The sequence below is a fragment of the Manacus vitellinus genome, unplaced genomic scaffold (genome assembly GCF_001715985.3).
Source record: "Manacus vitellinus isolate BGI_N305 unplaced genomic scaffold, ASM171598v3 scaffold_58_pilon, whole genome shotgun sequence".
NCBI lineage: Eukaryota > Metazoa > Chordata > Aves > Passeriformes > Pipridae > Manacus > Manacus vitellinus.
The window spans coordinates 810,293-824,160 of record NW_021940671.1 but is presented as its reverse complement, the minus strand read 5'-3'; the positions used below and the strand labels follow the sequence as shown (position 1 = coordinate 824,160).

General features: G+C 44.3%; 2 protein-coding genes across 3 annotated transcripts in view; one reads left to right on the top strand and one right to left on the bottom strand.

Annotated features, from left to right (window-relative positions):
* SLC5A1 (solute carrier family 5 member 1) overlaps positions 1 to 4,747 on the top strand; it is a 43,506-nt gene extending 38,759 nt beyond the window's left edge. For both annotated transcript variants that reach the window (XM_018081984.2, XM_018081983.2), the window contains 4 exons: positions 124 to 292; positions 1,336 to 1,551; positions 1,844 to 1,946; positions 2,727 to 4,747. In XM_018081984.2, coding sequence (XP_017937473.1) covers positions 124 to 292; positions 1,336 to 1,551; positions 1,844 to 1,946; positions 2,727 to 2,950 — 712 coding nt within the window. In that variant the 3' untranslated portion in view covers positions 2,951 to 4,747. The remainder of the gene's footprint in view (positions 1 to 123; positions 293 to 1,335; positions 1,552 to 1,843; positions 1,947 to 2,726) is intronic.
* A 4,977-nt stretch (positions 4,748 to 9,724) lies between these two features.
* On the bottom strand, positions 9,725 to 13,511 carry RSPH14 (radial spoke head 14 homolog). The gene is made up of 3 exons (XM_018081970.2): positions 13,290 to 13,511; positions 11,901 to 12,037; positions 9,725 to 10,917 (listed from the first exon to the last, which is right to left on the bottom strand). The coding sequence occupies exons 1-3, from the start codon at positions 13,400 to 13,402 to the stop codon at positions 10,658 to 10,660; spliced, it is 510 nt and encodes a 169-aa protein (XP_017937459.1). The 5' UTR covers positions 13,403 to 13,511; the 3' UTR covers positions 9,725 to 10,657.
* Between the last annotated feature and the right edge of the window lie 357 nt (positions 13,512 to 13,868).

The window sequence follows — 13,868 nt, the reverse complement described above, 5'->3', positions numbered from 1 at the left end:
ACTAGCTGAAATACAAAATGAACATGTAAATTATTGATTAATTGCTGTTTTTTTTTTTTCTTTCTGATAGATCATAGATACTTCTAAACAGATGGCTAATTGAATGTCTGGCTGTGTTTACAGGGCATTTATGTTACTCTTAATTGGCATCAGCATTGCCTGGGTTCCTGTGGTTCAGTCAGCTCAGAGTGGGCAGCTCTTTGACTACATGCAGTCCGTTACCAGCTACCTGGGACCTCCCATTTCTGCTGTGTTCCTGCTTGGCATCTTCTGCAAGCGTGTCAATGAGCCGGTAAGGGCCCACCGGGAAGCAGGAATGCTGCACGTTCCTTGGGCATTGGAGAACTGCTCTTTTTGGTTTACTGTTTTTTATGAGCAACTTCTTCCTGTTTATTTTGATCCTGGTATGGCCCAGGGACTCTGTGTCTCCATAACCCAGGGGCCTGAGGCTTCAGAGATGAGTTTGAGAAAGTTCTTTGGTAGTCTGATAGATAAACAGTCACCCAGGAATTCCTAGATAGCTCTGAAGCTTAGGTTACCTATCACTTTGCCAAGAAGAGTATAAAATGGATAATTTATGAAAATCTATTCTTTAGAAGTAATCTTTTAGGATACTGGTCACCAAACTGCTCTACCAAACAAATCACCTTGTACCTGTCCTGTCCGGTTGAGTTTCTCATATCTCCAGGAATGGAGACTCCACAGTGTCTGTAGGCAGCCTGTTCCAATGGTCAATCACCCTTACAGTAAAACAAAAAAAAAAGGTTATGTTTAAAGAGAATTTCCCATATTTCAATTTGTGCCCAGACAAAGCTCTCTGTGTCTGTTATGCTTTGGCTGGAGTGCTGTACACCGGGCAGCAAAACATCCACCAACAGTACTGAGAATTAGCTTTTAACTAATTACTAACAGGGCTGTTAGAAGATAAACCAGACACATATTTTGGGCAGGATGACACACACTGCTGGCTGGTTCCATCGTGCCAGAGCTGTCAGGGATTTAGCCCTCCAAGGTAAAAGGACATGAGAGCAGCCCTTGGGGTGTGCAGTCTGTGGCTGGAACCTGTCCTGTAGGAGAGGATGTGTGGAGACAGCTGGACTTTGAGAACTGGGCTGGATGGGGTGTCCTCCATGTTCTTTCTCTGAGCTGCTGTTCATTGCCCCTTTCATCTGTACTAATGCACTGAGCTATAAATAAGGTCATGGAAGGTACCCCTGTGCCAAAGCTAACATAACATACAACTACCTCCATGTTTACTTCAGCAATTTATGGAGAGCTTATTTCCATGCCTGGAATTACTCGTTTTGATACTTCTTTTCACACCCTTGTCTGCAGGGTGCCTTCTGGGGCCTCATTATTGGGCTGCTGGCTGGATTGAGCAGGATGATTGCAGAGTTTGTCTATGGAAATGGCAGCTGTGCAAACCCTTCCAACTGCCCCTTCATCATCTGTGGCATTCACTACCTTTACTTCGCACTGATTCTGTTCGGGGTTACCGCCATTGTCATCCTGGGAGTCTCCTTCATGACTAAGCCCATTCCTGATGTACATGTGAGTATCACTGCAGTCCTGCTGCTCAAGAAATGGAACACAATGAAACCACTAGTTTTAAACCCTGGTACTTGGTGTATTACCTCTCCACATTTCAGCTGCCTGCAGCACACAGTTCCTGTAAGAAAGCCAAGGAAATTGTCCTCCTTTATCTGTCACAAATCTTCAGTGACTCCTCATTACCTGGGACATAACAGACACTGGGGTGCCATGCTCTTACAGCTGGTCCACGTGCTGGCCAGGCTGGTTTGTCTCTGTGTAGATCCACTAAAGTCCTTTTGTTCCGTGGCAGCTTTACCGCCTGTGCTGGTCCCTGCGGCACAGCAAAGAGGAACGGATTGATATTGATGCAGATGAGGAGCAGGACAAGGCTGATGAAAAAGATGAGGAATCAGGTAACTGTTGAATATCTACAGATTCTGCCAATGTATTTGAGTATCCCTGTTTCATTCCTGAAGAAACATTAACATGCTTGATATCGAAAGACACGCTCCCTTCCAACAACAAAACCTCAGCCCTCCCTGTATTTCAATGACTTGTGAGCTGCCGTTACCAATCTGTCACACTCAGTGTAAATCAGAAGTGAAGAGGGTTTGAAGGGAGAAGCCCTCTCTCTCCAGGGTAGCTGGGTGGCAGCTCTAGGGCTAAACCAATGGCAGTGCTTTAGGTCAGAGGCATTGGCAGCAGTGTGTGTGCCTCCAGCATTCCAAGAGAATTCACCTGGAAACAGTGAGTTGTAGTTGAAGACACCATGAAAGCAAACTGCAAAAACACCAGTTCTCTTTGCTGGGTTTTGGTTCTGCTCCCAAGTTTCTTTTAATCAATATCCTCAAATTCATTTATTTGTCTTTTAATTAAAAGTGTAGAAATTATCGAAAAAATTGAGCTTAAGCTTTGCAGCCTGGTCTGCTTCTCCAGTACCAGACCAAGTCTCTGGGCTGTAAAAAGCCCAAGTGATTTCTGCAAAAGGCTCCTGTGGAACATGTGGAACATTTCCAGGTGAGCTGTGAAAACCCAGTATTAACTTGATCCCTGTCCTGTTTTGTACCAATGTGTTTCCATTAACTGTGGCCATACATCAGAACTGCTCTGTTGGTATAGGATTGCCCTCAGCCCCAGCACTGTGTGTGCCGTGATCCTTGTCTGTGCCATGACCAGAGTGTTGTTCCTTCCAGTGAACGAGGAAAGCCGAGAGGAACCTGGATGTGTAAAGAAAGCCTACAACTGGTTCTGTGGCTTGGACCAAGAGAAAGGCCCCAAACTGAGCAAGGAGGAAGAGGAGGCCCTGAAGAAGAAGCTGATGGACACAAGCGAAGTTCCCCTGTGGAGAAACATTGTGAATGTCAATGGCATCATCCTGCTGACTGTGGCTGTGTTCTGCCACGCCTACTTTGCATAACTCTGCTCCCAGCCCCACACTGCTGCACTGCCAAGGAAACTGATGGCTTGTAGATTTACACAGTTAGACACACTTAATGTTTTCATCATCCACACTGCTAAAAAGTCCGGGTGATTTACTCGCTGATTTTATGATCATAATTTCAACAATCTGAAGATGAAGGCCACTGGGATTTCAAGAGAGAGAATTTCTGTTTAGGCACTGAACCAATGCAGGGCTAATTGAGGTTCAGAATTTCCATCCATTATTCTCTCTGTTCATAATACATTTCATATTTTAGGTTCAGAACAAGGCTGCGTGAGCCATATTTCATATCGGGGTTTGTGAACTACCTTTTAGGGTTGATGATGCTATTTTGATTTTCAACCCTTCTTCTGATCTCTCAAATTTCTTTTTCCTTAGACTATGATAATTTGATTACAAAAAACCTACAACCATTGAGGGACTGTATTACAAATTCCAATTAAAACATCACTTTTGTCCCTCCAAACGTGGGATATTTGAAGTAAAGGATTTATATGTATATCAATATATTTGACACTATATCTAATTTTCCATTATCACTTCTTTCCCTTTTTTCTCACTTTTCATTGGGTTGTGTTTCTCAGTCATCAGTGGAACACTAACCTCTGAATTGATGGCATTTTGTAATTGGGGAACACCTCTCTCGATGATCCTAATAAGAATTCTGCTTCCAACAGATCCTCTGTTTAAGCTTAACTTCTAAAGGTCCTCCTCTCTTGATATTTTAATATGTACCTATACTTGAATGTGAAGCTTTTTATACAAAATACATATATTATATATACACAGGCAATACATTATATACATGCACTATATATATTATATATATTTAAAAGTATATTTATGTGTGTATGTGTGTATATATATATATATTTATTTCTTACTGATCAGTTCCCACCCTGGGATATCAAGGACCTCATTACTGTGGGGTTGGTGTCAATGTATTGCCTCTCTCTCTGGACTGTGCTACAAACCCCACGCCCACAGAATGCTGAGCTGCATTTTGCAAATGCATTTGAGGGCTCTGTGCTGCTTTTCTGCAAAGCTATAAATCCTTCTCTGAAGATTTCACTGAGAACTAGAATTCCTGCTGGCTGGCAGCATGAGTTAGCAGTTCATGGAGGAGAATAGTCACAGCTGTGGGATATCAGCTAAACCAGGCTGATTGTCTGCACTTGATAAGTTTGGTACCAGCTGGGGACACAGGAAAAGGCAGATTTAACACTTCAAAGCAAAAAGCAATAGATTTTCTTTTCATCTCATTCAGCTTCCTGGGGAATCAAGTGTAACAAGAAGATGTTGGTTTGCTTAGTCAAGCTGCACCACAGTTCCCTGTTCCTTGTTGCATTGTCCCAAAGCATTTCAGAGGATGGTCCTGACTGGAACAAGTGCAGCTGAAAGGGGAGGCAGTGCAGTCCCTACATGTGCCACACCACTGCTGCTGCCTCCTGCAGCTCTAATCACTCTCACTTTATAATCCTCTCACAGCATCTCTGCTTCCTTTGAATCTAACCCAAAATGCTCTGGATTCCAGAACTGCTGCTCTTCACTAGAACTGCTGCTCTTCAGCACAGTCCCTGCAGTATCCTGAAGGGTTTTGCACAGGCCAGATCTAATCAATGCTACAGAAATACCAGTGCAAGTCTTTTTTTCTTACACTTAACACAACAATAGAGTATTTTCAAGGCCATGGAATTAATTATATTTGATGAACTATGAAGAGTTGTATGTATTAAAGTACTTGTATATTTTTAAGTGTTTGGTGTCCACAAAGTGATGGGATTTTTATATGATATGATGGAAGACAGAGAGACTTCATTTGGTGTCTAGATTTTGGCTCTGGGTAATAGTAATGGATGAAAAACAAACAAGGAGGACTTCACTGAGGATTGCCCAGATCCCTCCTTGTCATCCTTTGCTACAAAAAGAAAAAAAATGGTGAAATTATAGAGCTATTTGGATAAAGACAAATAACACAAGTGATTTCCTGGCATGCTGAGCAGCCTTTGGATGACCTCCTGGTTAATCAGGCACCACCACTTCGTTTTCATTCCCAGGACTACAGAATCTTGAAAATCTAACCTACAGTTTCCCAGCAATGTCCCCTGTATGTCCTCAGCAACCTGATTTCATTCCAGTCTGAAAACTGGATGTTGTAGAAGGAAGAGTTCAAATGTTTCCATAAAGTTTGACAGCTGCTGCTGACTCCTCTCATTTTGTAGAATTCCATAGAAAAATTGCCTGATATTGTGAACAGCTGATAAAATTTTCATGTTCAGCTTAGCATGAAATGCCCCCTCAGGTCTGTAGCTGTTGCATTCAAAGACAGTTTCGTGACTTTGAGGAAGAAAGTGGCTTTTCTTCAGTTCTCAGGGCAGCTCTGTCCACGTCCCAGCTGTGGTTGGGACACTCAGACTAAACCCAGGAGTAGCTGAGGCTGTCCTGGGCATTCTCATGCTCTAGGGGTGGGAACCCTGAGCACAGAGTTGTCCCCCACATTTGACTGTACATTTCAAATACTTCTGGGCAGTGGTGAGACTCCAAATAAACCTCTGGCTCAACAGCACAAAGTACCTGGATGGCATGTACAGCATTACACAGCTCTGCCTCAGGGGATCTTGAGACATCCCAGCTTATCCTGTCAGGTAGGATACAGGGTTACAGCTTATTTTGGAGGACTTTAGTTAGATATACAGAATTATTTAAAATGAACTACACAAAATAAAACAAAAAATTCCCCTGGTAGCACTGTCAGCCAGTTAGGACACTGCTCTTGAAAGAACACACACTAAACAATATCTTCCATTTAAGAATTACTACGTAGTTCTTAGGCCGAGTCCTGGAAAAGGGTAATCACTGTTCATTTATGTTTTAATTTTTCTGTCATAAAAATGTATCCAAGTATCTCACAAATGTTTAGTGTTAATGATCATGAGAACACTCTGTTCTTGGAACTCAGAATTTGGGTTTATTCCTCTTTATTACTGAAATGCTGGGGGAGGGAAGGTCTGTGCCTTAGCTGGGAATACCTCTGCAGTAACCATGGTCTGGTTTTAACTGAAGGATCTGTCCCTGGGGAGCTGGGACATGGCACGAGGCTGAGCTCTGCAGGTGATGCTGCTGATCAGAGCCCCAGCTGCAGCCAGGATTGCTGATGGCCTCCATCCTCACTGCACTTCCTAAGCTGGCAAACCCAGGAGTGTTTGGGTGAAGGAAAAGCCGACCCAAAACCAAGGAGCAAAGGTAAATGATAAATCCATGTGTTACCAGGGGGGACTGGCATCTGGGAGGAGAGCTCTGGAGCCCTGGTCACTGTGTTTGAAGAGCACTTGAGTTGTTTGAAGTGTTGAGCCAGAGGAGGGTTTCAAGCTGACATTCCTGGGGTTAGGCTGCACAGGAAAAGGCTGGTGCCAGGCTGTGGGGTCACAGCAGGGCTGTGGGGGTTTTAATTTATTTAATGACCTCATGTCCCAGCTGCAGGTGTCTGTGTCCTGCTCCTGCAGTTCTCTGGGGAGCAAGGAAGGGAGCAGTGATCACAGAGAGCTGCCCTTGTGCTGGGCTGAAAATCCAGGGGCCCAGATCTGCTAAGAGGGCAATACACCACTGAGAAAGAGGGGAAATGCAAAAAACCCTGACTGCTCATCTTGTCACCTACCATGGGCAGCTGTGAAAAAGAATAATTCCCTGGAGCTGCTGTGCCCACCCTGTGCTCACCTGGCAGTGCCTGAGGCCAGAGCCCTGTGCCTGCCTGGAGCAGCACCAAGGGGCCTGAGGTGCCTCAGGCTGAGGGCAGTGTGAGCTCGTGGCCGCTCTGTGCAGTTTTGTTATTTACGGTATCAGAGCCTATAACTTTAAAAATGTGGCTTAGATGCAAAATATCTTTATAACAAATTATTAAAATGGGTTTTATTCATTCAAATTGCAAATTTTGTCTTGCTAAAAATAGGTTCTGTGCTTTGAGCATGTTAGCTTTGTGTGTAGCCACAGAGAAGACACTCTGCCCTTTTGGTTTAATGTAATTAGCCAAATCTGACTTTCCCAGACTATTTTGTCCTTAGACAGATCTCTCCATCTATGATTTATTTCTTTTTTAATAGAAAATGTAGTGATGGGAATCAAATTACTCCTTGCTCTGGAACATGAAGGGATGGAATGAAAAGCTGCCATTTTCCAGAGCAGGACCGAATGGTTTCCAACCCTTGGCCTTGTGAAAGGAAACAGGGACAGGGAAATGAGTTCGTGGTTGCAAGAACAAAGCACCATAACATCCTTAACCTTCTGGAAGCTGTTAGAAAAAATTCAAAATGAGCCCTACCTGAGTGGGACACAAGGCTCACTCAGGAAGGTTTCGGTCCTGTGGATGCAGCTGAATTGTCTTCTGGTGTCGATGAGAATTGTTGGGCAGAATTGTTTGAAAAGCTCAATCCATGTCAAGTGTAACTGAATTAATTCCAGTATTGACCCAGGACCACATTAATTATATCAGGGCCTTCATCATTGTTGGCTTCAAGCTAAAAAGACAAATCCCTTTCAGTGATGTTACAAACTTGCCTCGGTGCTGAAACCACGGGAGTGGAGAGTGCTGGGGGTCACCATTGCTGACACCAGAGACCTGCTGTCCACACAGCATTGCCTCTGAAACAGTGAGTTTAATTACAGTGGGTGAGATCCAGAGAGGTTAATATAAGTATTTGTGATGTGTATAAAACAATTCAAAAGGATCTTTCCCAGGATAAAAAAGACCACACTGGGACATTTAGTTCGGAGTTTTACCTATTTGACTACTTTCAGGTACATTTGAGATCTCAAAGGTCTTTATGAAGAATGTGAAGGGACATTTCAGATATTGAATTGTGGCTGAGAAACTAATTTTAGGAGAGAGATTTAGGAATCAGCATATTACTGTGGGAGCAGTTGTGTGTTATTTTAATGTACCTGGAAAAAAGATATTGTAGAGTAAAAATGTACCCTAATTCAGGTTGCATATAGTGAGGGTTACAGGATCAGTGTCTCCCTGCTCTGTGCCCTGTCCCCTCGTCTCCCAGGCTGGGACAGGCTGTGCTGGCCAGTCCTGCTCAGTGACCCAGTGGGAGACAGCACATCTTGGGACACCAAGACAGTGCAGCTCTAGAAACACCACAGATTACAAAAGTGTTCTGCAATAATTAGGATTATTTCTACATTAGCTGTGCTCTCTGTGCATCCTTTGCTTCACACAGGCTGTTTAACTCTGCTCCCCTTGGCATTTGTTGTGCTGTGCTCTGGCCAGTGACCTGCTGCTGGCTGGGCCCCACCAGAGCACGTGACTTTGAATTATTGGCTCTGCAATCTTTTGTCAGTAAATACAGCTTTTTAACTGAAAACCCCAACTAGTAGTGGTTTATGGCTGTTCCATGTGCAGACTTTGCATTCTGGTGTTTCCACAGGCAGTGCATGGTCTCTAAAGCCCCAGGGAATTCCTGTTGTGGTTGAAGTATCAAGTCATGTCAGGTGTAGCTGTGCAAAGAGTGGCTGAGACAGCAGCTGACATGTGGGAGGGCACCACTAGTGCCTGTATCTAAGAGTTCAACTGAGGCTTAGTTCCATTTCTGTGTGTGAGACAAGAACATTGATCCCGAGTAGAGCCTTTTTGGGAACAGTTTGTATTGTCTTTCAAGCAGTGATCAGGCACATGCTCGGAATGCAGTACTTAAGGTCCAAGTTAGCTGAATTTCTTCTAGTGAGAGCAGTTCAGTGTGGAGGTCTTATTTCTACATTTGAAAAAGGTGATTATTTTGGGAACTCACTGAAGGGTGATACCTGAATGACTGGGGAAGGCTGTGACGAGGTTGGAACTGAGCTAAAATGGTGATTGTTACTGCATTCTCCTGCAGCAGTTCTGTAAGAGCAGCTGAGCCTCCACTGTGCTGCTCCAGTCCTTTAGCATGTGATTAAGCTGCCTGGCTTCTCTTACTGAGTTGGATGCACTCTGGCACCAATATGTATTACGTATGAGTGCCTTATGTGTTTAAAAGGCAGAGTTCCTCCAAGATCCTGCCCAGAGGGAATGAATCCAACTGACTCAATACTTTAAAATCACATCTTTATAGGAGAGGAAATTTGCCCTTTGGTTAGGCTATGGAGGAGAACCATTTTAACTGTAATCACTCCTACAGGAGGAGTTTACCCTCTGTAAGGCTAATGCAGTTTGCTCTGTGACTGTGGCTTCCAATGGAACAGCACCCCTGACAAATAACCCCTTTAGAGACCTGGTGCAGCCTCTTTGTAGCTACAACGTGGCAACTTCTAGATGTAAAAATACCATGTGAGACCAAACCCTGAGTGAAAACAAATGAGACTTGCTGTGAAGCAGAGTCAGCTGCACTGTCTCACCTTCCTTGGTCGTTGAGAATGGCCAGGTTTGCTCTGCTCACTTGGGTTGTTTCTTTGCCCAGGACTCCTGTTGATGCCTCTTCATTACACCCTTGCAACTGGAGGCAGAAATGTGCCACATCTGTAGTGACTGGCCTTGAACTCAGAGTGAATAAAATGCTACTGAACTTCCCACTAATTCCACTGCCCTTCAGACCTAACCACAGGAACTACCACCTTATTTCCTCCAGACAATGTAAGTCTGGTTAGTCAGGTCTTGCTTTCACAAACAGCATGAATTTTGTATGCTACCCTCAGTTCTATGGAGTAAAAGGTTTTTAAAAAACTGTTAATTTAAAAAAAAATGCAAAGAAACACTTTTTTTCAAAGTAGGACATTTTCAGTTCTGTCTTGTTTATCTCCTTACCTCTCTGTTTAGACAGCTGTTAATCACAGAGTATGTGAGGTTGGAAGGGACCTTTGGAGATCATCTTGCCCAGGTCCTGTTGGACTAGATCATAACAGTAAAATCAGTTTTCCTCTTGTCCCATCTTTCTCCCTGAAAAGTGAGACACGATGGCAAAACTCTCCAGTTCTGGCACAACACCTTTCCATTATACTTGTTAATTTGGGTACTCAAAGGTCAGATTACAGGTCTACAGAACTACAAAATGCCAACTACCAGCACAACCCCAGAGGTGCTTTTGTTCCATGCCCTAACCAATGCCAGCTAGGGCCAGACCCCCCTCCTGTCAGAGGCACTGGGCTGTGGCCCCAGCACAGCTTTACCAAGGGCTACCCCAGTGAAGCCTTTCTCCTGATTCTCTCAGGGAAGCCCTTCCATGACATTGCCTTTGCTTTTTCTGGCTTGATGCTCTAAATGGTTCTAATCTCACGTTCAACAAATATTTGATACAAAACTCATGTAAATTCCTGTGTCAGATCAATTCCTCAGCACAGGCAAGACTGCTGGAGGGGTTAATTAGGAACCCCTCTAATGTAATTAGTTATTGATTAATGGTTGATAGGCTGAGGTTTCAAAAAAAAGAAAAAGAAGTAGAGAACATTATGAAGAAAACAGGGCTGGTTTCTTATATCAGGAAAATCTTGGTAACTCAGGCAATAACCCCTAGTGGAGAATTCCAGACTTCCTAACTTTTCTTTTTCCCCATTATTCTGCTTTCTGACCTGCAATATAGATGTGAATCTGTTGGCAAATGACTTTTCAGAGGGAACTGCTCAGGAGTAAGTGAGGAAAAGAGTTTTGGTTCTGAAGGTCTCATATAATCGAGCACCTCTTACAGCCAGACAACAACAGAGGGCAACAGATCTCTAGAAAAGATCGCGGCTGCAGAAAGGTTTCCACTCGATGGCTCGGATGGCGGTTTGGGCAGCTCTTTTCACGACCTCCCGGGGGTCATCCAGACACTCCTGAAATGTGTCCGTGTGATCCAGGAGCGTCTCTCGGCCCTCGGGGAGCTCAGCCAGCAGCGTGAGGGCTTTGATGGCGTTCAGACGGGCTGTGCTGGTTTCCTCAGCAACCAACTTCAGCAGAGGTGGGATGGCTGCAGCTGCCATGGCTGAGGCTCTCCCTGCAGAGAAAGAAACCGGCTTTGGTTATGACATCTAATCAGCATCCTTTTGGACTGACACTTGGCACTCCCTGCCCCCCTACAGCTCTGAACAGCCCCGGGGTGCAGTGCACAGGGGCAGGACATGCCCTTCTTCTGGAGACCAAGGCTGGCTCCCAGCTGGTTATATTTAAGAAAAAAGATCTTTCCCAGTTAACTTTATCTGCCTTGCACATTAGGATTTCATTTGCGACTAATTATCCACGAATATATGAGGCATCAAATGATAGAATAAACTATTTTTTGGAGGGGGGGGTGAGTGGGGTGTGTTAGATGCCCTTAAGAACGTGCCCCATTCTTGCATTTTTAAAGACACTTCAAACACTGAAATCCATTCCCGCGTTGTCTCGGGTAGCCAGAGGAAGGGTTGCAGAGGAGGACTGGAACACAACTGCTGTTATTAAGAGTCTTTTATGTCTAATTACTCATTCATCACAGTGAGAATTTAGCAGTTAGTATTTTCAGTGTCATGTAAGTTACTTGGGAGAGCTGCAGACCTTATTAATATTCATTGCTCTCCCAGCTGTGAGAGAGAAGCTGCCTGGAACCACAAAATGTTTCCAGAAAGCAGCGCTCCTGTGCCGAGTGCTGGTGATTCAGCACAGCTCCAGGTATGTGGGTCTGTGTGGTCTGGACTTGAATGGGAAATGTTCCCTCTCTGGAGCAGCACTCTGGAGGGAAATGGTGCAGGCGGGGGAGATAAATCACTTCTCGACCTACTTCAAGGGAACGAAATGTGAAATATCCTGTTCCCTCATGGCACTGTGGGGAAGTAACAGTAGTTGTTCAAGACATATGAAGAAATGTCCTGATCTTACTGTTTCTTGAGGAGCTTTAACACTGTCAGGAACCAAGGACTGAGGGGTAGGAGAGGCAAATGTTTTGTTACTGAGTTTCCTTAGAATTGGATTTCCAGAAGGTTTCCCAGCAGAACTGACTCTCACCCTGAGGAGTGACAAGAGCAAACATCAGTGCTCCTGTTGCACTAGCTTGGACTGCAGGATCTGTGTCTCCCAGCAGGCTCACAAGCACAGGGATAACCTCTTCTTCACACACTGGAAGTTTTCCCTCTGGATGAGAACTGTGCAGAAAAGATGGTTAAGTTGCTTTTTTGAACTGTGCCTGCAGACCATGCAGCCACCTCAGCCTGTTTGTGCCACCAGCACTGCACACTGCTGTTTGCTCCCTTTGGAGTGATTGTTCCAGCTGGGAACTAAAGGGGTGTGTGTTTGTGCCTGGTGGCTGTTGAACCTACATGTGGTACAGCCCTGATGATACCACAGTAACCCAGGTGCATGGACTTCACTATTTTTTAGGTTATTTTTGGGTGATATTTGGATTATTTTTAAACTCTTTATGAACACTGGAGACTGATGGGCAGCAGCATGGAACAGGATGTAAGGTTAAGGATGCTGGTGGTCCCAATGGCAGTGAGTTAGAAACCTGGCTGTTGAACCTTATACAGATTTTAAAACCTGATAAATCAGGGGTCTGCAATTCATTTTTCTCCCAGGTCAGTTTTCTCCCTTTGTTTCCAGCCTCTTTAATAAGGGGAGCATTTAATGTGGCCCAGCTCCTGCAGGGCCCTAGAATGTAGTTGATATCCATACTCCAGGTGCATTTGACTTTCTTTCTCTGACTCATGATAATTACAGTCTCTTTTCCTCTAAGACCTCGCATTGTTACAGGACATGAGCAAATGTTTTGTACCAGTTGATATATAAACTACATCATCTGCAGGCCTCTTTAAACTAGATATCTGTTGAACACCTTTATTACATTTTCTGGTTGCAGTGGACTTAAGTTGTTCCTTTCATCCACTCTCTGATACCCAAATTTAATATAAAGATTGCTTTTTCTGATCCATCCCTGACGTGCACAGCAGCCTGTGTCAGAAAACTATTTCTGTCCTCAATCACAGTGAGAGTTTACCAGGGCCTTCAGTTTTCTGAGAGTGTTGCCCAAAAACGCAAGGGAGCTTCTCTCTACCTCCACAGTGGTCAGAATCCTGGTTTTACAAGATTTTTCATGCAAGATTTTTTTCTCAGCAGTGCTGTACCAGGAAAAAAATCCTGATTCCACTGCCAATACTGAAAACAAACAGAAGGAGAAGGAATGACTGATCAGCATCTGCTTTTTTGAGTGATTTATAGCAGTTAGGATATTTAGAAGCCTTCTATCTATGGGTGCATTCAGGCTGATAGTGCTTTATGTGTGAAATGTGGCAGCTTCGATGTGCAGTGGAACACAATGTAAACTAATGGCATGGATTTACCCCTGAAATGAGGACTTTCTTAGGCTTTGGCATTATGGACAGGTTTGTTTTCCTTTACCTGATTTCTAACAGGACCTGAGCTGCTTTGCTTCTGATGGCTGCTGAGGGGTGTGTGAGCTTTTCCTTCAGGGCAGCAATGGCACCAGTTGCCAGGGCTTCCGAAACCTCCATGCGCAGACAGTTGGAGAGGGTGCCCAGGATGAGCTCCAGGATCTCATCCAGCTCAGTCTGCAATTTCAGCACCAGGGGGGGAATCAAACCAGCCTGCAGGACACCAGCAGCCCCTGGGAGGAGACAGGGAAGGAAGGTGGGTGAGGGCTGAGTGCACTGACTGTTGTACCTGCACTTGGAATTACTCAATAGGATCAAAGTACAGATGGTAACTCACTTCCTTACACTGATGTGGGATTGAGAAATGGAAAATACTTCAACACTGCCCTGTTCTTAAATGTCATCTTAGCATTGTTTCCTCAGGGAAGCTTCCCCAACACTCCTGTAAATCATGAGCCCAGGTAATAACCAACATGGCAATTGCTCTGATGTTCCCAGTTTCTCCCACTATAATATTTATCCCCAAATTATCCTTGCAAAGAAAATATAGGAAATATATATATATATATAACAAAGTCACCTTCTA